Genomic DNA, 25,229 nt, shown 5'->3' on the forward strand with positions numbered 1-25,229 from the left:
TCCCCGTGGGACAAGCTGATTAGCTTGTATCTCCCCCAGCGCTCAGAACAGTTGCTCGTCCCGTAGTAAGCGCTTAACAAACATCATCATCATTTATCCAGTAGTATTTATTGAGCGCTTACTATGTGCAGAGCACTGGACTCAGCGCTTGGAATGGACAACTCGGCAACAGAGAGAGACGATCCCTGCCTGTTGACGGGCCTACAGTCTCACTGGGGGAGACAGACGGACAGAAACAAGACAACTTAATAGCAATAAAGAGAATCATCATCTTCATCGTCATCATTATTATAAATAATATAATGATATATAATATACAATGTTATATAATATTATGTTATCTCGTATCGTATCACCTCATATGATATTGTATTGTATTATTTATTGTATATTAAAATATGATATAGTGTCATATGATAGGATATAATATATGATATAACTAATATCATATAACTCAGTGGAAAGAGCACGGGCTTTGGAGTCAGAGGTCATGGGTTCAAATCCCGCCTCGGCCACTTGTCAGCTGTGTGACTTTGGGCAAGCCACTTCACTTCTCGGTGCCTCAGTGACCTCATCTGTAAAACGGGGATGAAGACCGTGAGCCCCACGTGGGCCAACCCGATTCCCCTGTGTCTCCCCCAGCGCTTAGAACGGTGCTCGGCACATAGTAAGCGCTTAACAAATACCAACATTATTAATATGATATAAAATGATATAATAATAACAATAATAATGAGAGCATGGGCTTTGGAGTCAGGGCTCATGAGTTCGAATCCCAGCTCCGCCACTTGTCGGCTGTGTGACTGTGGGCAAGTCACTTCACTTCTCCGTGCCTCAGTTCCCTCATCTGTAAAATGGGGATTAAGACCGTGAGCCCCACGTGGGACAACCTGATTCCCCTGTCTACCCCAGCGCTTAGAAGAGTGCTCGGCACATAGTAAGCGCTTAACAAATACCAACATTATTATTATTATTATTATCACTATGATATAAAATGATATAGTGATAATAATAATAATAATGATGTTGGTATTTGTTAAGCGCTTACTATGTGCCGAGCACTGTGCTAAGCCCTGTGGGGCTCATAGTCTTCATCCCCATTTTGCAGATGAGGTCACTGAGGCCCAGAGAAGTGAAGTGACTTGCCCACGGTCACACAGCTGACAAGTGGCAGAGGCGGGATTCGAACTCATGCCCCCCGACTCCAAAGCCCGGGCTCTTTCCACTGAGCCATGCCGCTTCTCGATATGAGATGAGATCGATGATACGATGTGCTAATGATACGATATGCTCTGGCATGATACGATCTAAAACATATGAAGGGAAATGAAGAGGCGTGAAGAGAGATGAAGAGAAGCCCGGCCCGCCCCACCACCCGGAACCGAAGAGCACCAGGCGCGGCGGCCGGGGGGGGGCGGGGGGGAAGCGGTGCGGCGGCGCACCGGTCCCCCTGCCCCCCCGTCTCCCCGGCAACCGGATAACTTCCGGTGGGCGGGCTCCGGGTCCCCATCTGCGCATGCGCGGGGGGCGGAGACAATGATGCCGCCGCCTCCGCTGGGCCGCGGAGGCCTCGGGCTGCGGCCCCGCCTGGGCCCCGCCCGGCCTGGCCGCAGCACCTCCTACGCGCAGGGTCAGAGCCCCGAGCCCCGCACCCGGGAGTACTTCTACTACATCAATCACCAGGGACAGGTGCGGACCCCGCCGGGGACTCTCATAATAATAACGTTGGGGTTTGTTAGGCGCTTCCTCTGTGCAGAGCACTGTTCTGAGCGCTGGGGGAGATCCGGGGTCATCAGGTCGCCCCACGTGAGGCTCACGGTCTTCACCCCCATTTGACAGATGAGGTCACTGAGGCCCAGTGAAGTGACGCGCCCACCGTCACACGGCTGACAAGGGGCAGAGCCGGGAGTCGAACCCATGACCCCTGACTCCCAAGCCCGGGCTCTTTGCCCTGAGCCACGCTGCCGCTTACTAGGTGCCAAGCACTGTTCTGAACGCTGATTATCCCTGCCGTAGTTGTTCGGCGCTTACTATCCGCCAGGCACTGTCCTGAGCCCTGGGGTGGATAACAATAATAATAATAATAATAATAATAATTTCTATATTTGTTAAGCGCTAACTAGGTGCCAAGCACTCCTCTAAACGCCGATAATCCCTGCCGCATTTGTTTGGCGTTTACTTTCTGCCAGGCAGTGCCAGCGCTGGGGTGGATGATGATAATAATGATAATAATAATAATGTCGGTATTTGTTAAGCGCTTAATAGGTGCCAAGCACTCTTTTAAGCGCAGGGGGAGAGACAAGGTAATCAAGCCCCACGTGGGGCTCACCGTCTCAACCCCCATTTTACAGATGAGGGAACCGAGGCCCGGAGAAGCGAAGTGACTCGCCCAAGGTCACACAGCTGACAGGTGGCGGAGCCGGGATTATAATAATAATAATGATGATGTTGGTATTTGTTAAGCGCCGACTGTGTGCCGAGCACTGTTCTAAGCGCTGGGGGAGACACAGGGGAGTCAGGTTGTCCCACGTGGGGCTCACAATCTTCATCCCCATTTTACAGATGAGGTAACTGAGGCACCGAGAAGTCAAGTGACTTGCCCAAAGTCACACAGCTGACGAGTGGCCGGGCCGGGATTCGAACCCACGACCTCTGACTCCCAGGCCCGTGCTCTTTCCACTGAGCCACGCTGCTCCTCCGTCATCGTTGCTATTATCATTATTATTAATATTGTTGTATTTCCTGAGCACTTACTACGTGACAGGCTCTGTATTACGCGCTGGGGTGGGTGATTATTATTATTATGATTGTTACGACTGTTGTATTTCCTAAGCACTTACTATGTGACGGGCTCTGTGTTAAGCACTGAGGTGGGTGATGATTATTATGATTGTGGCGTTTCGTTCGTTCGTATTTACTGAGCGCTTACTGTGCGCAGAGCACCGTACTGAGCGCCTGGAATGGACAGTTGGGCCACCGAGAGAGACAGTCTCTGCCCCACGATGGGCTGACGGTCTAAAGGGGGGAAACAGCAAAACAAAAGTGGTCTGGCGTCAATACCATCAAAATAAATAGAATCATAGAGAGACATCATTAAGAGAATAAAGTAAGCACTTAACAAATAACATCATCATTATTATTATTATTATTATTATTATTCATTCATTCGCTGGAGATTCCCAGCCCAGACCTCTCTCGGTCTCCCCGGGCTCCTCCCCGAGCCCCCTCTCGGTCCCCGTCAGCGCGGCTCAGTGACAAGAGCCCGGGCTGGGGGGGGGGGGGGGGGGTTTCCCGGGTCATGGGTTCGAATCCCGGCTCCGCCACTTGTCCGCCGTGGGACCGGGGGCGGGTCACTTCACTTCTCTGGGCCTCAGTGACCTCATCTGTCAAATGGGGAGGAAGACTGGGAGCCTCACGTGGGACAACCCGACGACCCTGCATCTCCCCCAGCGCTTAGAACGGTGCTCGGCACGTAGGAGGCGCTTAACAAATACCGACATTATCAATGCTGAAATACCGTATATGCTGTACTGTAGATACTGCGATACCAGCGTGTAATTCTCCCGGCCGGAATTTCTCCCCCGGCCCTGACCCGGCTCGGAAGAGAGACCTGCTCTCGTGAGTCCTTCGGGTTGCGTTTGCGCACACGTTCGCTGACGGTGCCCGGAATAACTGTGGTATCTGTGGAAGACTGGGCTCCAAGCACTGTACTGAGCGCTGGGGCACATAGAAGATTTGCAGGCCGTGTTGCAGAAACCCCGTTTAGCCTCGTCTTCTGGCCCTTCACCCCTCCCGCCTTCTCTGTCTCCGCAGCTCTTCCTGGACGACGCCAAGGTGAAGAATTTCATCACCTGCTTCAAAGGTAACTTGCCCCCCCCCGTCCGCTCTCGGGGACCCCCTTCCCCCTCCGCCCGACCTTGTAAACGCCCCCTCCCCGTGTACCCTCCCAAGGGTGTAGCGCAGTGCTCTGCACACAGTGAGTGCTCCCCAAATAGAGCCTGGACAAATGAATCGTAACGTCGGTATTCGTTAAGCGCTTACTCTGTGCCGAGCCCCGTTCTAAGCGCTGGGGTAGACACGGGGGAATCAGGCTCTTCATCCCCATTTGACAGATGAGGTCACTGAGGCCCGGAGAAGTGAAGCGACTCGCCCCCGGTCACCCAGCTGACAAGCGGCAGAGCCGGGATTCGAACTCACGACCTCTGACTCCAAAGCCCGGGCTCTTTCCACTGAGCCACGCTCGGCGCCCAGGAGGCGCCCGATGACCGAAGAGAGGAGCCCGGGGGGGGGGGGGGGGGGAACGGAATCGGGGTGCGCGGCTCAGTGGAAAGGGCCCGGGCTGGGGAGTCCGAGATCACGGGTTCGAATCCCGACCCTGCCCCTCGTCGGCTGGGTGACGGGGGGCAGGTCACTTCTCTGGGGCTCAGTTTCCTCATTTCCGGCATCCGTAAAATGGGGATGAAGACTGCGAGGCTCCCGTGGTGCTTGGCACCTATTAAGCGCTTAACAAATACCGACATTATTATTATTATCATTATTATTATTATCCACCCCAGCGCTGGCAGTGCCCCACCTGATGACCCCGGATCTCCCCCCCAGCGCTCAGAACGGCGCTGTGCACGTAGTGAGCGCTTAACGGATCCCGACATCATCACCGTCATCCCTCCCGGCTCGGAAACGCGGTCCTTTTAATGACGTCCAGCTCCCCGCCCCCGATAATCCTAATAATCGTGATCGCGGGATTCGTTAAGCCCCCCCCCCGGGCCGGCCACCGTACCGAGCGCCGGCCCGGGCACGCGGGGTTGGGTCCCCCTCCCCGTTCCACGGGAGGTGACGGGCGGGATTAGAACCCGGGACCTCCCGGCTCCCGGGCCCGTCACTCGCCCCCCGGTCCGGAGCCCCGGCCACGCGTGAGCCGGCGCGGCGGCTCATCCGTTCATCCGGTGGTATTTATCGAGCGCTTACTACGCGCGGGGCACTGTCCCGGGCGCCCGGAATGGGCGGATGGGTAACGGAAAGAGACGGTCCCCGCCCTCTGACGGGCGCGCGGTCTAATCGGGGGAGACGGACGGACGAGAACGATGGCGACGGATAGAATCGAGGGGACGGACGTCTCATTGAAACGACAGCGGATAAATAGAATCGAGGCGACGTCCCTCTCGTTGACAGAAGGAGTAGGGCGACGAAGACGTAGACAGTCGAGCGGACGAGCACGGGGCCCAGGGGGTGGGAGGGGAGAGGGAAACGGGGGAGGAGAGGGTTTCGCCGCGGAGAGGTGAAGGGGGGCGCAGAGGGAGCGGAGGAAAAGGGGGGGGGAGCTCAGTCCGGGAAGGCCTCTCGGAGGAGGGGAGCCTTAAGTAGGGATTCGAAGAGGGGGAGAGAACGAATCCGGCGGAGGCGAGGCGGGAGGGCCTCCCGGGACCGCGGGAGGACGCGGCCCGGGGGGCGAGACCGGGGGACGGCCAGGAGGCGGGCGGGCCGGGCGGGAGAAAGAGAGGAGGGGGCCGGGGGACCCCACGGACGGCCTCGAAGCTTTCGTTTGGCGCGGAGGTCGAGGGGCGTCCGCTGGAGGGTCTTAAGAAGGGGAGCGACACGGCGCTGAGAGCCCGGGGGGGAGAGAGGGGCGCGAGGGCGTGTCCCCGCGCCTCCCCCCGCCCGACGCGCCCCCTCCCCCCCCCACCCCGTCTCCCCCAGACCGCCGCTTCCTCGTCTTCTTCTTCTCGCGCCTGAGGCTCAACCGCAGCGGCCGCTACGAGGAGTCCTTCCCCTACCTGTCCCCGTGCGGCCGGGAGCGCAACTTCGTGCGCTGCGAGGACCGGCCCGTCGTCTTCACCCGGCTGCTGGACGGCGCGGCCGGGTGCCCCCCGCGCCTCTCCTTCTGCGGCGGGGGCGGGGAGCTGGCCGTGCCCTTCGAGCCGGCCAAGCTGCTGCCGCTGCCGGACAACGGGCGGCTCTACCACCCGGCCCCCGGCCGCCTGGGCCGCGTGGGGCTGGTGGGCTCGGCCTTGGCCTCCGAGCTGAGCCCCCGCTTCCGACGCCCTCCGGCCGAGGCCGGGGACCCCGGCGGGACGCCCACCCACTTCTTCTGGGAAGGGCGGTGCCACCCCCTCACCCGCGAGCTGATGCCCCTGCTCCGGACCCCCGGGACCCCCCGGACCCCCTGACCCCCCCGCCCGGGGGCGGAGGGGGGCGCGGGGCCGGCCGCGGGGGGATCGGGGCCTTAACGGGGATTCGGACCCGACGACCGGCTCCCGGCCTGTGCTTCGCGTCGCGGCCCGCGCGCGCGGCCCTTCCCCCGGCCCCTCGCCCCCGAGACCCGGGCCGGGCCCGGAATCCGCCCCCCGGATTGCTGCCTCGGACCCCCCCCCCCCCCCCCACCAAGCGGCGAGCCCGGGCTTGGGAGTCGGAGGTCGTGGGTTCGAATCCCCGCTCTGCCACTTGTCAGCTGGGTGACTGTGGCCCAGTCGCTTCTCTGGGCCTCAGTGACCTCGTCTGGAAAATGGGGATGAACTGGGAGCCTCACGTGGGACGACCCGATGACCCTGGATCTCCCCCGGCGCTTAGAACGGCGCTCCGCGCGCGTAGTAAGCGCTTAACGAATACCGACGTTATCCTCCCTCCCCCCGGGGGGAGCCGGGCCGGGGAGGGTCCCGGCTGGCCTCGACCTTGAGCCGTGACCCGGCGTGGAGGGAGAAGGGAGGGAACGGAAGGGAGGTGGGTCGAGCGTACCCGGGGGATTCCGACAGCCCCCCGGAGACCCCAGTGGCGCCCGGCCTCTCCCCCCCGACCCCCGCCGGACGTCTCCCCCCCCCCCCCCCCCCCGCCTGAGGACGTCGGATCTTCCCCCAGCGCTTAGAGCGGTGCTTGGCACGTGGGAAGCGCCAGAGAAGTCGCATCACTAGCATCGTCACCCCCCGATTTGACCGTGAGCCCGTCAGTGCTTAGTACAGAGCTCCGCACATAGTAAGCGCTCAATAAATACTATTGAATGAACAGTGGGCGGGGACCGTCTCTGTCTGTTGCCAAATTGTCCATTCCAAGCGCTTAGCACGGTGCCCTGCACGTGAGAAGCAGCGTGGCTCAGTGGCAAGAGCCCCGGCTTGGGAGTCAGAGGTCGTGGGTTCGAATCCCGGCCCCGCCACTTGTCAGCTGGGTGACTGTGCGCAAGTCACTTAACAGATACCAACGTTATAAGTCGCTTCACTCTGGGCCTCAGTTCCCTCATCTGGAAAATGGGGATGAACTGGGAGCCTCACGTGGGACAACCCGATGACCTTGGATCTCCCCCAGCGCTCAGAACAGTGCTCTGCACATAGTAAGCGCTTAACAAATACCAACATTATTATTATTACTTCCCTTCTCTGGGCCTCAGTTCCCTCATCTGTCAAATGGGGATGAAGGCTGGGAGCCCCCTGGGGGACGACCCGATGACCCTGTATCTCCCCCAGCGCTTAGAACAGTGCCCCGCACATAGTAAGCGCTTAACAAATACCAACATTACTGTTATAGTAAGCGCTCAATAAATACTATTGAATGAATGAATGAATGAATGAATGAATGAATGAATGAATGAATGAATGAATGAATGAATGAATGAATGAATTTGGGAGGGGGAGGGGCATATAGCGGGCGGGGTCATGTGAGCGCTGCCAAGGTGACGAGGGGCGGAGTCGTGGGGGCGGGACCAGGGCGAGGGTCGTTGCCAAGGTGACGGGGGCGGAGTCGAGGAGGGGCGTGGCGAGGGCCGTTGCCAAGGTGACGGGGGGCGGGGTCGCGGAGGGGCGCGGCCAATGAGGGCGCGTTTGGGGCGAAGGGGGCGGAGCCGCGCTGGAGGGGGGCGGGGGGGGGTCCCGCGGCGGGCTGACGTCACGCGGCGGCCTCGCCATTGGCCGCGGGGGGGGGGGCCGTGACGTCACCGGGCGCCTCCTCGCGGGGCGGGCGCGCGCGCCGGCGCGCGCAGCAGGGTGGGGGAGGGGAAGGACCTGCCCGGGGGGCGCCTGCAGCCGCTGCACCGCGCTGCACCGCGCTGCACCGCGCTGCACCCCGCTGCACCGCGCTGCACCGCGCTGCAGCCATGGGGCTCCACGCTCCCCCCCCCCGCCGCCGCCCAGGTGAGCGCCCCCCCCCCCCTCCCCCGCCAAGGTCACCCCCACCTCCTGCCTCAGTTTCCCCCAGCTGGACCCGGGCCTCTAATCCCGCCTCCCTTGCGGGGTGACCTTCTCCCCAGCGCTTAGAGCAGGGTCCGGCCCCCAGCAACCGCCCGGGAATAACCGCCCTGATGACGGTATTTGTTAAGCGCCTACGACGTGCCGAGCCCTGCGCTAAGCGCTCTGCACACGCCGTCAATCTGATGAAGGCAGGCGGAGCCGAAGGCCCTGGGGGTCGAATAGAGATCTATCATTTTACTTATATTAATATCAACATCGCATTAATATATTGGATCATAAGAATAATAGTAATGTTGGTATTTGTGAAGCGCTTCCTCTGTGCCGAGCAGCGTTCTGAGCGCTGGGGGAGATCCGGGGGCATCGGGTTGTCCCACGTGAGGCTCCCAGTCTCCATCCCCATTTGACAGATGAGGGAACTGAGGCCCAGAGAAGCGAAGTGACTCGCCCACAGTCGCACAGCTAAGTGGCAGAGCCGGGATTCGAACTCACGACCTCCGACTCCCAAGCCCGTGCTCTTTCCACTGAGCCACGCGTTCCATCTCAATGTAAACCTTCCAATATATATTGCTATGATATCAATATATATATATATATATTGCTATTACATTGCTATTATATCTATATGTATCGCTATTCTATTTCTATCGATTGCCTGCCCACTTGTTTGGACCGTGAGCCCGGTGTGGGCAGGGACGGTGCTTTGCACAGAGCTTAACGAGTGCCGACAAGCAGCGTGGCTCAGCGGAAAAGAGCCCGGGCTTTGGGGTCAGAGGTCATGGGTTCGAATCGCGGCTCGGCCACTTGTCGGCTGGGTGACTTGGGGCGGGTCACTTCACCTCTCGGTGCCTCAGCGACCTCATCTGTCAAATGGGGATGAAGACCGTGAGCCCCACGTGGGACAGCCCGATTCCCCTGCGTCTCCCCCAGCGCTTAGAACGGTGCTCGGCACATAGTAAGCGCGTAACAAATACCGACATTATTATTATTATTATTATAATCGCCTCTGATCTGTTGCCTCCACGCTCAGGACAGTGCTGCGCACCCGGGAAGCGCTCAGTCAAGGCGAGCGGATGAAGGGATGAAGAGGGAGGTCCAGGACTGAGGCCCCGCCTCAGTTTACCCGGCGGCGTCCGGCCCGCCCGGCCGAAGGCGTCTCCGCCGACCCCCCGACCCGCGCCACGGGCCTTTCCGATGGGCCCGAGTAAGCCCCTCCGCTCGCCGCACTGCTCGGCACGTGGTAAGCGCCTGACGGGCACCAACGGCGGCGGCGTTGAATTGCACGGGCCAAGCGCTTAGCACAGTGCTCTGCACACAGTAAGCGCCCGATACATACCACCGAATGATTGAATCGTCATCCTCCTCCTCCTCGCTTCTCTGGGCCTCAGTCACCTCCCCTGTAAAACGGGCGTTCGTGGTAATAATAGTGATGGCATTTGCGAAGCGCTCACTGTGTGCCCGGCACTGTTTTAAGCGCTGGGGTTCTCGTCCGTCCATCTCCCCCGATCAGACCGTGCGCCCGTCAAACGGCAGGGACCGTCTCTACCTGTTGCCGACTTGTTCATCCCAAGCGCTTAGTACAGTGCTCTGCACATAGGAAGCGCTCAATAAATACTATTGAAGGAATGAATGAAGGGCCTCGGGCTGCCCCACGCGGGGCTCGCTCACCTGTCTTACTCTCCAGTTGGCGGATGAGGGAACGAATTGTCCATTCCAAGCGCTTAGTACGGTGCTCTGCCCGTAGTAAGCGCTCTATAAATACTATCGAATGAATGAACGGGGGTCGCACAGAATAACGGTGGTGTTTGTTAAGCGCTTACTATGTGCAAAGCACTGTTCTAAGCGCTGGGGGGGGGGGGGGGGATACAAGGTGATCGGGTTGTCCCACGTGGGGCTCACGGTTTTAATCCCCATTTCACGGACGAGGGAACTGAGGCCCAGAGAAGTGAAGCGACTCGCCCACGGTCACACAGCTGACGCGTGACGGAGCCGGGATTCGAACCCATGACCTCGGACTCCCAAGCCCGGGCTCTTTCCGCCGAGCCACGCTGCTTCTCTACGGGCCCATCTCCTCCGAGAGGCCTTCCCTGACTAAGCCCTCCTCTCCTCCCCCTCGGCCCCCTCCTTCATCGCCCCGCCCCGCTCCCTTTATAATAACGTTGGTATCTGTTAAGCGCTCGCTACGTGCCGAGCGCTGTTCTAAGCGCTGGGGGAGATGCGGGGCCATCGGGTCGGTCCCACGCGAGGCTCAGAGCCTTAATCCCCATTTTCCAGCCGAGGTCACCGAGGCCCAGAGAAGTGAAGTGACTGGCCCACAGTCGGCTGACGAGTGGCAGAGCCGGGATTCGAACCCCTGACCTCTGAATCCCAAGCCCCGGCTCTTGCCACCGACCCCCCCCAACAGCACTTTTGTCCCTGTCATTTCTTTCTATCGCTGTCCGTCCGTCCTCCCCCCCCCCCCCCGCCACGCCAGACCCCCGTCCCCAACGTCACCCCCCTCCCCTTAGTGAAATTGCAAAATAAATCGGTTTTCTTCGGCCAGCGCCGTCCGGGACCGACCCCTTTTCTTTTCGGTGACCGATCCGTGACGTGGCCGTTGGGTCCGTACGGTCCTAGGGGAGCCGTGCGCCGGAGGACGCTCGAGGTCACGGGTGCCGGAAGGACTGGCGGGGCCCCCCGTCGGCAGCGAGTCGCGGCAGGAACGGTTTACTGCAACCCCGGCGTTGGCCGGCAGCGGCCGGAGCGGGAGGGCGTGTAGGAGGGAGGCGGAAGGAGGCGAATCCGAAGGCGGCCCGTGGCCCTCGAGGGATCCGGAAGCCCAGAGGTCCGTTTGGCGTTTCCCGCCGCCCCCGGAGGGTGGAAAGAGAACCCCAAAGATGTAGGAAGGCCCACCTCGGGTGAGGAATTCATTTGGCGCCGAGGAAGCGGGGTTGAGGAGGCGGGGCGGGAGAAGAGACCGCGAGGACGGGAGACCTCTCGGCCGGGGGGGTCGGCCGCGGACGCCGCCGGCGAGGGGACGTCGCGGAGCGGACCGTCCGGAGGAGACGAGGCCGGGGCCGGGTCGCCGGCGGGCGGGCGGGAGGGGGACGGTTCGGGGCCGGGCTCCCCGGAGGGGGACGGCGGCGGCGCTCGGCGAGGAGGGGGATTCTAGTCGGTCGGCGTTCCGTGTCCAGCCGCGCCTCTGACATGGCCCCCGGGGGGCTCCCGGCCGTCCTCCCGCTGCTGGGCTTCCTGCTGCTCCGGGGCCGGGCCTGCCCCGCCGCCTGCCGCTGCTACAGCACCACCGTGGAGTGCGGCTCTCTGGGCCTCCGCGACGTCCCCGCCGGCATCCAGCCTTCCACCCAGGTGGGCGGGCGGGCGGGCGGGCGGGCGGGCGAGGGAGGAGGACGGCGGCCCCCTCCTCTTGGCCCGGAGGCGGAGGAGGGGACCGGCCACGTCCTCCTCTGCCCGCTCCCCAGACGGCGTTCCTGCAGGACAACGGCATCCGGCGGATCGAGCGGCGGGACCTGGAGCGCCTGCCGGCCCTGCGCTACCTGTACGTCCAGAACAACAGCATCTCGGCCCTGGAGCCCGGGGCCTTCCGCGGCCAGCGGCGCCTGCTGGAGCTGGCCCTCGACGCCAACCGCATCCACCTCGTCGACGGCGGCGTCTTCAAGGGCCTGGACCGCCTGCGGGTGCTCTACCTGGCCGGGAACCGCATCACCCGGCTCCCGGACTTCACCTTCCGTCACCTCCGGGTGAGACGCTCGGCCCCTCCGGCCCCCCGGGGCGGGGGGCCGCGCCGTCTGACGGCGACGGTATCCGCGAAGCGCTCGCTACGGGCCGGGCGCCGGCCCCGGGGCGGACGCGAGACCCCCCGGGGCGGACGCGGTCCCCGTCCCGCGTGGGAACCGACCGTCCCCTTATGCGGATGAGGGAACCGAGGCCCGGGGAGGGAAGCCGCTCGCCCAAAGCCCCACGGCGGACGAGCGGCGGAGCCCGGGATTAGAACCCGTGACCTCCCGGGCCCGGGCTCCGTCCGCTGGGCCCCGCCGCTTCGACCGAACGACGTGGCCCGCGCGTCCTTGCGGTCGTGTTCGGCGAGCGCTCACCGTGGGCGGGGCGCTGAACCGAGCGCTCGGGAGAGGCCGGAAGAACAACGAACGGACCCGTTCCCTGCCCTCGTGGTCCCCGTCCCTACGGAGAGGCCGGGGTAGCTAAGGGGACGGAGCCGGTCGAGCCTAGGGGGCTCCCTAGGGGAGGTGACGTCGCGTCGGAGGAGGAGGAGGGAAGCGGCAGCAGCCTAGTGGCTGGAGCCTGGGACTCGGAAGGACCCGGGTTCTGATCCCGGCTCCGCCCCCCGGTCCGCTGGGTGACCCCGGGCGGGTCTCGCTTCCGTCACCCCATCCGTAAAACGGGGCCGGGGACCGCGGGCCCCGTGGGGGACGGGGACCGCGTCCCAACTGATCGGTCTCCGCCCCGGCGTTCGGATTAATGACGATCACGATGGCGTTCATTGAGCGCCCGCTGTGTGCGAGGCACCGTTCCGAGCGCCCGGCACATCGTGAGGGCCTGACAGGTTACCGGCGGCCGCCGGCGGGTCGGCCGGTGCCCTCCGGGGGTAGCCCGAGCCCGTCCCGCAGCTGAGCCGAGCCCCTTCCCTCCGCCCGCCCACTCCCCGCCCCGGCTCCGCTCCCCTCCGCCGTTCCAGAGGCTGCAGGAGCTGCACCTGGAGAAGAACGGGATCGAGATGGTGGAGGAGCAGGCGATGGCCGGGCTCACGTCCCTGGCCCTGCTCGACCTGAGCAAGAACCACCTGCGCACCATCAGCCGGGCTGCCCTGCGTCCCCTGGCCAGCCTGCAGGTCCTGCGGCTCGCAGGTACGGGGCTGGGGACGGGGCGGGCGCGGGGGGCCGGAGGGGCGGGGTCGCCCCGGCCTCTCCGTCGGCGGCCCGTGCCCTTCTGCCCGCTCAACGGATAATACGGTAATAATGATGATATTAAGCCATTACTAAGCGCCGGGCACCGAGAGATCTCCGGGCCCCCCGGCCCATCCCCACCTCGGGCGGACACGGGGGGGAACCTCGGCGCCGCCGCCCCGCGCGCTCCTCGGGTGGCTCCGGGGAAGCGGGCGCGGGTTTCCGTCCGTCGGCCCACCCCGCTCCTCCGACGCGCGACCCGGGGGGTGGAGGGGAGGCGGCGGGGAGGGCGGCCGGCGGGGCTGGGGCCTAACGCCTCCCTTCCCTTCCCCTCGCTTCTCCTCCTCTCTCCTTCCCTCCCCTTCCTTTCCCTTCCCTCTGCACCGGCTGAAGCAGAAGTGGGAGGGAGGGAGGGAGGGTCAGCGGCAAGGCCGGCCCCAGAACGGGCCGGGGAGGCCCGCGGGACGCCTCGGGGAGCCGGCCTCCGGTCCGGCTCCGTCCGGGCGGGCCTCCGGGCGCCGCTTCCCGACCCCGGCCGCTCTAGGGCCGCGGGAGGAGGCCGGGCCGGCGGCCTGGGGGGGCGGAGGGTCCGGGGTCGGGCCCGGGCTGCGGCCGCTAGACCGTGCTGGACTCCGTCTCGGCGACGCGGCGGGCTCCTGCCCTCTCTCCGTCCCTCTCCGTGTCTCTCCTCCCACCTACGACCAGAGAACCCGTGGCGATGCGACTGCGCTCTCCACTGGCTCAGCGGCTGGATCAGGGAGGAAGGCCGGCGGCTGCTCGGCCCCCTGGACGAGAAGATGGTGTGCGCGGAGCCCCCCCGCCTGGCCCGGCGGAGCCTGCTGGACGTCTCGGCCAACAGCCTCATCTGCATCCCCCCGTGGTGCAGGTGGAGCCGCCGGAGGCGGCCGCCCGCTAGGGGACGACCTGAGGTCTCCTGCCGGGCCTCCGGCTACCCGCAGCCGCTGGTCACCTGGAGGAAGGTGGCGGCCCCCTCCCGGGCCGGGGAGCCCGGGCCGAGCGCCCGGCCGGCGAGCCGGGCCCCGGGGCCCGGCGGGCGGGGCGCCGGGGAGCGCGTGGACTCGGACACGGGCAGCGGCATGCTGTCCCTCACCAACGTCACGGTGGCCCACGCCGGCAGGTACGAGTGCGAGGCCTCCAACCCCGGGGGCGCCGCCCGGGTCCCCTTCCTCCTGCTGGTCGACCTGTCCCGCCAGCGGCCCCCGGGGCCCCTCCCGGCCTCGGCGGCCGGCGGCCGGGGGGGCCCGTACCAGGCGGGGAGCCTGGACTTCGCGCCCTGGGCCGGCCGCCCGGACGGCCGTGGCCGTGGGCATCTCCCTGCTGGCGCTCACCGCCCTGCTGCTGGTGGCCGGGATCTGCCGCAAGCACCGCAGGCGGAGAGAGGCCCAGAGGGAGGAGAGCGTGCTCTACGTCAACGACTACTCGGACGGCCCCACCACCTTCGCCCAGCTGGAGGAGTACCGGGACGAGCGGGGCCACGAGATGTTCGTCATCGACCGCGACAAGCCCCTCTCCGCCGCCCTCGAGGACGCCGGGGGGGGCCCCGGCGCCCGCTGCCCGGACCCGGACCCGCGGCGGGACCGGGCCGCGGCGGGGGAGGCCGGCCGGCCCTTCCCCATCCGGGGGCTCCCCTTCCGGCCGCGGATCGCCTACGAGATCCGCTGCTGAGGCGTCGGGGGCCCCGCGCGGAGGCCCGTCCGCTCCCCCGCCGTCCGCCTCCCCGCCCCGTCTCCCCGGTTTTCCGTTTTCCGGCGGGGATCGCCGGAGGCGCCGCCGAAACCGGACGGTCGAGGCGGCCCGGGGCTTCTCCTCGGGGGCCCGGCGGCCCCCGGGGCCGCGGCCCGGGCTCCCTCCCGGTCCGTCGCGGAGCCGCGACTTCCCCGGGACGGGCTTCGGCCGTCCGGCCCCGGCGGCGGGGGACGGGGGGCCCCCCGGGGATCGCCTCCCCGGACCCCCTCGGCGGAGCCTCGGCCGGGAACGCGGCGTCCGGGGGCGGGAGGCCTCCGGGGCGGAGCGCGGGGACGCCGTCCTGTCGGACGAGGCCGAGGATTTCGGCCGCTCCCCGGCCGACGACGGAGGGCCGTCTCAGAGCCTTCGCTTTCTCGGCTTCTCCCGATTGTAGCAGAGGGATTGGGAAAACGGTCCCCCGTCGGGTAGTCGCGGGCTCCGCGGGGCCTTCCCCCTGCACACGCTTCCCGTCCGCGGAGCCGTCCGGGCGGAGGGCTAGGCGGGCGAGGCCGCGCTCCCCCGGCCGGGGGTGGGGGGGGCCCGGCTTTTTCCACTCCAGCCGGAGCCCCGGCCCCGCTCCCCAAATGAAGAGGCCCCGACATCGACCTCCCTCCCTTCTGTCTCCCGAACGTGGGAGGGACCGAGCACCAAGTCGTCTCCCGACCCCCCCGGTTGGGCCTGCCGCCCCTTCCTCCGCCTGCCCCGCCGAGGGAAGACGTGCCCGGGCGACTCGCTCGGGAGGGGAGGGGCGCGTCCTCGGCCCCCGGGGAGGTGGATCTTCGGGCTGAGTCCGAGAGGCCCCTCCGGGGGCCGGCCGCTCGACGGGTAACGTGGGCGCGGCCGGTCGTTCGGCGGGAGGGGGACGGTCCTCGTCCGGAGCGGCGGTGACGCGGAAGAGACCGGTCCCTCCCCTGCCCGTCCCACCCTCCCGCCTCCCCCGGCCAGCCCCGTTCCGACTCCGCGCGGAGAGGGGAGGGAAACCACGGGTGCGCCTGCCTCTCCTCGGATTATCGGCCCCCGGAGGCGGGCCCGGGGCCACCCTTACTGTTACCGTAATTAGTATCGTGGTGTGATGATACGACGATTGGAGAACAATAATAACCAATCTGCTAAGCGTCTACCGCGTTCCGAGCACGGGGGTAGAGGGGAGGCGATCGGGTCAGGCACGGTCCTTGACGCAGTCTGAGGAGGAGGGCGAGGGGGTGTGGAATCCCTGTTTTACGGAGGAGGAAACCGAGGCGCGGAGGTTGAGGTCCCGTAGCGGCCGATTGGCCGAGTTAGCGTTAACATAGAGGGCCTCCCGGGGCCGGGCCTGGGTTCTCCCCCCCTTGGGCCGGGCCGCCCCCCCGCTATGGCGGGGAGAACCCGATCTTTACACTCGGATGGCTCAGTCTGCTGAAGGGGCGCGAGAGTGCCGGCATGGTCGATAACAATAATGGTAACGGTGGTGTTTGCTGAGCGCTTACCGTGTGCCAAGCCCTGCTTTAAGGCCTGGGGTAGATACAGGGTCGTCAGGGTGTCCCACGTGGGGCTGAGTCTTGATCCCCGTTTTACAGATGAGGGAGCCGAGGCCCAGAGAAGTGGCTTGCCCGAGGTCACACGGCTGACAAGCGGCGGAGCCGGGATTAGAACCCACATCCTCGGACTCCCCAGCGCGGGCTCTTTTCACTGAGCCACGCTGCCCCTCGGGGAAGGCTGGAAGTGCTGGACGTATCGTCGTTATTGTGGTATTTAAGCGTTCACTATGTGCCAGGCACTGCTCCGAGCACTGGATTAGATACAGGGTCATCAGGTGGGCCCGTGCGGGGCTCAGTCTTACTCCCTGTTTCACAGATGAGGAAACTGAGGCACAGAGAATCAAACAGCGGTACTTAGTGAGTGCTTACTAGGTGCCAAGCGCTGTTCTAAGCGCCGGAGTGGATACAGGGTCATCAGGTGGGGCCACGTGGGGCTCACGGTCTTACTCCCTGTTTCACTGATGAGGAAACTGAGGCACGGACAATCGAGCGGCGGTACTTATTGAGTGCCTACTAGGTTCTAAGCACTGGAGTAGATAGCAGGTCATCGGGTTGGCCCACAGATCTACTCCCCGTTTCACAGATGAGGTCACTGAGGCACAGAGATTCAAACAGTGGTGTTTATTGAGTGAATCTAACAGTGACTATTTGTCGAGTGAATCGAACGGTGGTATTTAGCGAGTGCTTAAGATGGCAGACCTAAACCGGCTCGGACGGAGAGAGACCTAAACGCTGGGCTTCCCTGGCGGGGGGGGGGGGGGGGCGGGAGGGATTCATTCCGAGCCCCTTCCTCCAGCTCCGGCGAAGAGGAGGGTGGTCCGAGGAGGAGCGGGAGGCTGGAGGTGTCGGTGGTATTTATTAATAATAACGATCATAATGCTATCTGTTAAGCGCTTACTACGGGCCGAGCCCTCTTCTGAGCGCCGGGGGGGGATACAAGGTCATCGGGTTGTCCCACGTGGGGCTCGCGGTCTTCATCCCCGTTTTCCAGATGAGGTCACTGAGGCCCGGAGAAGTGAAGCGACTCGCCCGAGGTCACACGACGGCGGATCTGGGATTAGAACCCGCGACCTCTGGCTCCCCAGCCCGGGCTCTTGCCACTGAGCCACGCCGCTTCACGTGGATGCGGGGCGCTGCGCCGAGCTAGAGGAGGAGCGTGGCTCAGTGGCAAGAGCCCGGATGTGGGAGTCAGAGGTCGCGGGTTCGAATTCTGACTCTGCCACTTGTCAGCTGGGTGACCTTGGGCAAGCCGCTTCACTTCTCTGGGCCTCGGTTCCCTCATCTGTCAAACGGGGGTGGAGACCGAGCCCCCCGTGAGACAACCCGAGTACCCTGTAACTACCCCGGCGCTTAGAGCAGTGCTCAGCACGGAGGAAGCGCTTGACGACGCTATTCGTTATTATTATTACGAAGGCCGTGCGGGCTTCTCGGCCGGGCCCGGCGGCGGTTCCCGCTCGTCCGGCGGGGGGGCCGCCGAGGCCGCCGGGAGGACTTGCGGCGAGCGCGCGCGGTCCCGCTCGTGGCCCTGCCGGTCGCCGGGCCTTCGTGGGACCGGGGGCCGTCCCGCCGTCCGCCCGCGAGGTCCGGCGCCGCCACTCCCGGCACCCGAAGGCCCGGAGCGCCCTCCGCCTCCCGGCCGGCTGCGACCCGGGCGACCCCGAGGCCCCGACGGCCCGCATCGCGGCCGCCCGCGGGAGCCGGACCTGAGCCGGACCAGATCCGACGCTTCCAGGCCCCGCCGGAGAAGCCGCCCTCCCACCCGTCGGGCCCCCGGGCGGCCCCGCCCGGCCTCCGGAGCCTCGCGTCGCACGTGCCCGTCGAGGACCCGGGCCGCGCCCACACGCTCCAGTCCCGCACCCTCGAGTACCCCGACGGGTCGCGGAGCTGCGACCCAGGTGGGCACCGAAACCGGGAGGGACCCCAGGGCCCGGTTGACCCGAGGGTGGACTCGGCCCCCCCCCGAGACCACCCTGGCCGACGGAGGGTCCGGGCCCCTCTGACGCTCCTCCCGCAGAGTTTTCTCCCCGTTGTGATGACAGTCGGGGTAGTCCTTAAGTGTTTACTCTGGGCCGAGCGGTGTCCCAAGCGCTGGGGTAGATACAGGGTCATCAGGTTGTCCCACGTGGGGCTCCCGGTCTCCACCCCTATTTTACAGATGAGGCACAGAGAAGCCAAGGGGCAAGGTCACACAGAAGGGTGACGGAGCGAGGATCGGAACCCACGCCTTCCGGCTCCCAAGCCCCCGTTCTCGCCCCTAGACCGTGTTGCTGCTCGTCGTGCGTGCAGCGGCGGGAGGGGGAAGGGGAGAGGGGCTGAGGCGACGGCACCCCGTCTTTCGTTCTTCCGGTCCCCTCGGGGGGCCCTGGCTTTTTCCACTTTGGGGTTTGGGTAGGGATCCACAGCCCGGGGCTGCCCCTCCGGGAGACTCCCTCCCTTGGAAGGGCAGGGCGGAGAGGGCGACGATGGAAAGGACACACTTAAACTAGTTTGTGCTTTATTCCTGGTGACGTTGGTTCGTAACGCCGGGTGGGGTCGGACACCCCCCCCCCCCCCCCCCCGACCCCGGCGGAGAGCAACGGGACGCCCGGCGAGAAAGCAGCAACGGAAAGGCAGAGAGAAGCCCAGGGTGCCCGGCCGCCGTTCCTCTTTCCCCTTCCCCTCCAAAAGAGGGAAAAGGCCAGCGCTCTGCCTCCCTCGCAGGCTTCCCCGTCTGTCGTCCTTCCCCTGGGGACGTCCGCCGCAGCCGTCTCGGAGCCGGGGCGGGGGCTTGGGGGTGGGCGGACGGCGAGGGGGCCGGGGACACCCCGCCGGCGTAGACGGCCGTCGTCCTCCTCCTCCTCGGAAGGCGGACGACGTGAGCCGGGCTCGGGCGCTTGACCGCCCCCGAGCCCCAGCCCCCACCCAGCTCGGCGGGCACCAGAGAGGCCGGCGGAGACGGGGCGTGGGCGGCGGACGGGTGCAGCGGGCGAGAGCCGGCGTGGCCCCCGGAAGGCCCCAAGCCTCCCCGGTCGCGAGGCCCGGACCGGCCCCCGGAGACCCGGACTACAAGCTGAAGTAGTCGAGGGCGCCGCCGCCGTAGGCGTCGGTGGTCCACAGCACGTGGGCCCGCCCGGCGGCCCCGCAGCATCCGGAGTAGCTCGCCTGCACGCGGGAGCACTTCTCCCGGTCCGGCGGGCCGGCGGACGACGGGGGCCAGGGCGGGTCCTCGTAGCAGTCCGCGGGGAAGGGGTACACCACCAGCCGCAGCTCCCCCAGCGCCTCCGAGCGCCGCAGCAGGGTCTTGAGCGCGTGGGTGGAGAGGGGGTTGCCGGAGAGGCCCAGGTAGCGGAGGCGGGCACAGCGGCACAGGGCGGGCAGCAGCGTGGCGAGATGGGGGTCGGCGAGTTGGCACTCGGTCACCTCCAGGTGCAGGAGGGAGGGGGAGATCTCCCTCAGCAGGGTCCGGAAGGGGTCCAGCAGGGCGCGGGACAGGTCGTTGCCGCTGAGGTCCAGTTTCTTCAGGGCCGAGGCGTGGGGGCTCTGGGACAGGTAGCTGAAGTCGGCGGGCAGCAGGTAGCAGAAGGCCAGCTCCAGGCTCTCCAGGGGGCTCTGCAGGCCGCTGGGAGGAAGGGGACGTACGCCGTTACCGCCAGAGGCCCTCCCCGCGGGGACACCTAGGCGTCGGCGCCGATTCCGGTAACCGCGGGGCCCGTCGGGGGCCTGCCCCGGGTCGAGCGCCGCCGTCGGCGCTGGGGTCGGGACGGGCTCGTCGGGGGCGGGGGACGCGGCGCCGGTCCCCGTCCCACACGGGGGCTCGCCCTCCGTGTCTCCACTTTACGGACGGGGGAACCGAGGCCCGGAGAGGCGGAGGCGGGATCCGGGAACCGGGTCCTCCCGACTCCCCGGCCCGCGGCCGATCCGCCGAGCCACGTCGAAATGAGGCCCTCCCCTCTCCCCCCGACCCCCCAAACCTGGTCCCCCCGCCGGAGCCCGAAGGGCGTGACGGGTCGAGGGTCCCCGGGTGCCGGGAGCCGCCCCCTCCGACGAGGTAGGTCTGCGCCCCCTCTGAGGACGGGGACCGGCCGGAGCCCGGCCCGAGGAAACTCACCAAGGGGCGGGCGGGCGGGCGGCGCTAGGTCTCGGCCCAGAGGGAAGCCAGACCCTCCCACACCGGGGTCCGGCAGGCTCTCGTCTCCCACCTGGCCCGCCCCTTCCCTCGGCAGGCCGGCGGGGCCCGGCCCCGCTCTCCCCTCCCCCGCCGGGCCGGAACCGCCCCCCGGCCCCCGCTGAGCCGCGCCAGCGGAACCCGCCGTGATCCTCCGGGGGCCCGGGGCCGGGAGACCCGACGGCCCGGGCCGGGCGAACCCCGCCCCGGGGCACCTACCCGACCAGCTGGCGCAGGCGGCCCGAGAGGCGGGAGGAGCCCACGTTGAGCTCCTTGAGCCGGCCGAGCTTGCCGAGCTGGGCGACGAAGTAGCGGAAGCTGCTCTCCATCTCCGCGGACAGCCGCCGCACGTCCACGTTGCTGTACTGCAGCTTGAGGCTCACCAGGTTGGCGAACTTGACCACGTGGGGGATGACCGCGCACAGGCCCGACAGGCCCAGGTTGTTGAAGCGCAGGTCGATCTGGCGCAGGTGGAGGGGGTCCAGCAGCTCCAGCAGGCCCACGGTGCCGGTGAGGGACAGCTCCTCCGCCCGGAAGTCCCGGCACAGCAGCCGCACGGGGCCGTCGCCTCCGCCGCCCTCCAGGGCCTCCTTCAGCACCCCGTACGAGGTCCGGTTCACCAGGAGGTCGGCCCGCACCTCCAGGGCCGGCGTGTCGCCGGCCGGCCCCTCCGCCCTGGGCCGCTTAGGAGGGCGCCCGGCGGCCCCGGCCCGCCGCCGGCGCGCGCCGACGCAGGTCTTGGCCACGGCCACGGTGCGGGCCCACAGGCTCATCGTCCCGGGGTCGCGCTCGCCGTCGCCGTCCGGGAGCCCCGTCATGTCCAACACCTGGAGCCGCCGCCTCCTGCGGGGAGGAGAAGCCGGATGGCCTTAAGAAACCCGCGGCGGGACCCTCCCCGTCGGACCCCCGACCCGCCTCGCCTCTCCCTCGCCGGAAGGGATGACCGGACCCCGTTCCCCGGGGGGGGGGGGGGCGTCCGGGCGACGCGGGACGGCCTCCTCCCCTCCCTCTAAGCGATCCCGGCTCCGGGGAGGCCCGAGGGACGGGCCGTTCCTTCTCGCGTCCTTCGGGCCCGTCCGCTGCCTGCGCCTGCCCTCCCCCGTGTTCGCAACCCCGACTCCCCCTCCGTCTCCTCCCCCTCTCTCGGGCCTCCCACCTCGGAAGCCGCGGCCGTCTGGGGACGGGCCGACCGAGCCGGGCGGCGCGAGGGGTCTCGGAGAACGGGCGGATGGGCCCGGGGGAGGGCGGGGCCCCGCCTCCCGTCTAAACCCGAAGCTCGCTGCGGGCGGGGAACCGGGTCCGCCGACTCCGTCGCGCCGTACTCTCCCGGGAAGGGCTCGAGCGATAATCGACTGCATGGGCGGCATCGATCCGGGCCGCCTCTCGGGGCCTCCAAACCCTCCCTGAGGAGAGGCGGCCTCGGAGGCGCGGCAGTCGGGGTGGCGAGACGGGGGCCGGCGGGACCCCCGCGACCCGCAGAGAAGCGGCGCGGCGGAAGGGGCCCCGGCTGGGGAGTCCGAGGTCGTGGGTTCAGATCCGGGCCCCGCCACTCGTCAGCCGTGTCACTCTGGGCCCGTCCCTTCACTTCCGTGGGCCTCGGTTCCCTCATCTGGGAAATGGGGGTGAAGACCGTGAGCCCCACGTAGGACACCCCAACGCTCAGAACGGTGCTTGGCAGGTAGCGAGCGTTTAACAAACGCCATCATCTCCCAAGCCCGGGCTGGGGAGTCCGAGGTGGTGGGTTCCGATCCCGCCGCTGCCTCTTTATCGGCGGTGTGACTCCGGGCCCGTCCCTTCCCTGCGGTGGGCCTCAGTTCCCTCGTCCGGAAAATGGGGGTGAAGCCCGTGAGCCCCTCGGGGGCCACCCCAGCGCTCAGGAGAGTGCTCGACCCACGGGGTCCCGAGCCTCACCTGCGGGCGGGCCCGGGGGCGTCCTGGCCGAGGCGGGCCTCCAGCCCCAGGACGACGGCCTGCAGGCTGTCCCGGCGGGGCCTGTCGTGGCGGCCCTCCCGCAGCAGCTGGCGGAAGCTGAGCAGGGGGAAGGGCCACCGGCGCACCAGCTCCCGCAGCACCCACGTCCTGCCGTCCGCGAAGGCGGCCTTGAAGAGGGGCGGGTAGAGCTCGGGCGGCAGCCGCTCCAGGGCCCGGCAGGCCGAGGCCTGGTGGCGCAGCAGCTGCCGGGCGCACAGGAAGACCAGGGAGGACATGGCGAGGGCGGCCAGGCCAGGCCAGGACCGGCCCGGGCCTTCGGGGCCTCGACTTCCGGTCTTGCCCCGGGCTGCCCACCCGCTCTTGCCCAACATCCGGGCTACCGCCCCCCTCCCCTCCGCGCGCACGCCCCCGCGCCTCTTCCCGCGCACGCGCCGGCGATTGGCTGGGGCCCCCCCTGACGTCACCGCGGCGCGCGCCCCGATTGGCCGAGGCCCCTCCGTCCCTCTCCTCCGCCCGAAGGGAAGGCCGCCGTCTTGGCCGCCGTCTTGGCCGCCGTCTTGGCCGCCATCTTGGCCGCCATCTTGGGCCCCTTTTCCCCTCAGCCCTTCCTTTAAAAAAAAAAAAAATGTTGGTATTTGTCAAGCGCTTCCTCTGTGCGCAGCACTGTTCTAAGCGCTGGGGTAGTCACAGAGGTGGTCCCACGTGGGGCTCACAGTCTTCATCCCCATTTTAATAATAATAATAATGTTGGTATTTGTCAAGCGCTTCCTCTGTGCGCAGCACTGTTCTAAGCGCTGGGGTAGTCACAGGGGAATCAGGTGGTCCCACGTGGGGCTCACAGTCTTCATCCCCATTTTAATAATAATAATGTTGGTATTTGTCAAGCGCTTCCTATGTGCGCAGCACTGTTCTAAGCGCTGGGGTAATCACAGGGGAATCAGGTGGTCCCACGTGGGGCTCACAGTCTTCATCCCCATTTTAATAATAACAATAATAATGTTGGTATTTGTCAAGCGCTTCCTCTGTGCGCAGCACTGTTCTAAGCGCTGGGGTAGTCACAGGGGAATCAGGTGGTCCCACGTGGGGCTCACAGTCTTCATCCCCATTTTAATAATAATAATAATGTTGGTATTTGTCAAGCGCTTCCTCTGTGCGCAGCACTGTTCTAAGCGCTGGGGTAGACACAGGGGAATCAGGTGGTCCCACGTGGGGCTCACAGTCTTCATCCCCATTTTACAGATGAGGTAACTGAGGCACAGAGAATAATAATGTTAGTATTTGTTAAGTGCTTACTATGTGCAGAGCACTGTTCTAAGCGCTAGGGGAGATCCAGGGTCATCAGGTTGTCCCACGTGAGGCTTACAGTCTTCATCCCCATTTTCCAGATGAGGTTACTGAGGCACAGAGAAGTGACTTGCCCACAGTCACACAGCTGACAAGGGGCAGAGCCGGGATTCGAACCCATGACCTCTGACTCCAAAGCCCATGCTCTTTCCACTGAGCCACGCTGCTCTTTCTCCCCCAGCGCTTACTCCAGTGCTGGGCACGCGGGAAGCGCTCAGTAAATGCCCCCAAACGAATGAGAGGGCAAGCAGGAGGTCGCCTCTAAAAGCCGGGAGCCCGCCCGCGGGACAGGGCCTCTGCCTCCCCCCACCTCGTTGGCCTCTGTCCCTTCGCGCTGCTCAGTACACTGCCTGCCACGTACTAAGCGCGCAATAATACATTGGGGACTTACTAAGCGCCTCCATGGGGCCCGCACTGCCCTCCACGCCGGGGTTAGTCAGGCTGGACACGGTCCCCGTCCCACAGTTTAATAGGAGCGGGGTTAATCCCCATTTTATTGATGAGGAAACTGAGGCACCGAGAAGAATAATGATAATGATGGTGTTTGTTAAGCGCTTACTACGTGCCAGGCACCGTTCTAAGCGCTGGGGGGGATACAGGGTCAGCAGGTTGTCCCCCGTGGGGCTCACAGTCTTCATCCGCATTTTATAGATGAGGAAACTGAGGCCCAGAGAATAATGATGATGATATTTGTTAAGCGCTTACTACGTGCCAGGCGCTGTTCTAAGCGCTGGGGGGGGGGGGGAACAGGTCATCATGTGAGCCCGTCATTGGGCAGGGACTGTCTCTCTCTGTTGCCGAATTGTCCATTCCAAGCGCTTAGTACAGTGCTCTGCACATAGCAAGCGCTCAATAAATGCTATCGAATGAATGAACGCTCGCCCCTCCGCTTTCTGCTCTGATAACCCACGGCCCCGGGGGAGGGAAAAAAACGATGGTCTCCCTTCTATGATAATAATTAGGGGATTTAAGCACTTTCTACGCGCCTGTTCTACAGGCCTCAGCAACCCCTCAGGCCTGTCCCTGTTGCAGCCTGAGGACAAGACTCCTTCTTATCCTCCCTAAAAGCCAGCCAAGAAAGTTCTTCCCTGCCCTCAAGATGTTTGCAGACTGAGCTGGAATAATTAGGGGATTTAAGCACTTACTACGCGCCAAGCACTGTTCTACAGGCCTCAGCAACCCCTCAGGCCTGTCCCTGTTGCAGCCTGAGGACAAGACTCCTTCTTATCCTCCCTAAAAGCCAGCCAAGAAAGTTCTTCCCTGCCCTCAAGATGCTTGCAGACTGAGCTGGGGGTGTCACAGACCCCCAGATGCCCCGTCGGAAGGGAAGGCCGCCACACTGGCCCCCTCTGCGGCCCCACCTTGGGGACTGTGTCCAATCTGATTTCCCGGTATCCATCCCAGCGCTTAGTAGAGTGCTTGGAACATAGTAAGCGCTTAACAAATGCCATCATTATTATTACTAGCGATACCATCAAGATAA

At 65.4% G+C, this 25,229-nt stretch overlaps 3 protein-coding genes and 1 long non-coding RNA gene across 4 annotated transcripts; 3 read left to right on the forward strand and 1 right to left on the reverse strand.

Moving 5' to 3' along the window:
- Nucleotides 1-1,525: 1,525 nt before the first annotated feature.
- C4H8orf82 (chromosome 4 C8orf82 homolog) lies at nt 1,526-6,258 on the forward strand. Its single transcript, XM_029063224.2, has 3 exons — nt 1,526-1,689; nt 3,814-3,862; nt 5,695-6,258. The coding sequence occupies exons 1-3, from the start codon at nt 1,537-1,539 to the stop codon at nt 6,162-6,164; spliced, it is 672 nt and encodes a 223-aa protein (XP_028919057.1). The 5' UTR covers nt 1,526-1,536; the 3' UTR covers nt 6,165-6,258.
- Nucleotides 6,259-6,545: 287 nt separating this feature from the next.
- On the forward strand, nt 6,546-6,993 carry LOC114811217. Its single transcript, XR_003758887.1, has 2 exons — nt 6,546-6,584; nt 6,850-6,993. It is a non-coding gene; the product is annotated as an uncharacterized LOC114811217 (long non-coding RNA).
- A 2,261-nt stretch (nt 6,994-9,254) lies between these two features.
- LRRC24 (leucine rich repeat containing 24) lies at nt 9,255-14,843 on the forward strand. The gene is given in 7 exon segments (XM_029063223.2): nt 9,255-9,405; nt 10,782-11,062; nt 11,339-11,510; nt 11,624-11,902; nt 12,856-13,024; nt 13,769-14,357; nt 14,359-14,843. Coding segments are annotated over 5 exon segments (1,587 nt in total). The 5' UTR covers nt 9,255-9,405; nt 10,782-11,062; nt 11,339-11,351; the 3' UTR covers nt 14,750-14,843.
- Nucleotides 14,844-18,803: 3,960 nt separating this feature from the next.
- LRRC14 (leucine rich repeat containing 14) lies at nt 18,804-22,771 on the reverse strand. The gene is made up of 3 exons (XM_029063977.1): nt 22,382-22,771; nt 20,690-21,313; nt 18,804-19,924 (listed from the first exon to the last, which is right to left on the reverse strand). The coding sequence occupies exons 1-3, from the start codon at nt 22,675-22,677 to the stop codon at nt 19,369-19,371; spliced, it is 1,476 nt and encodes a 491-aa protein (XP_028919810.1). The 5' UTR covers nt 22,678-22,771; the 3' UTR covers nt 18,804-19,368.
- Nucleotides 22,772-25,229: the final 2,458 nt, after the last annotated feature.

Source organism: Ornithorhynchus anatinus, chromosome 4, assembly GCF_004115215.2.
Source record: "Ornithorhynchus anatinus isolate Pmale09 chromosome 4, mOrnAna1.pri.v4, whole genome shotgun sequence".
Lineage (NCBI taxonomy): Eukaryota > Metazoa > Chordata > Mammalia > Monotremata > Ornithorhynchidae > Ornithorhynchus > Ornithorhynchus anatinus.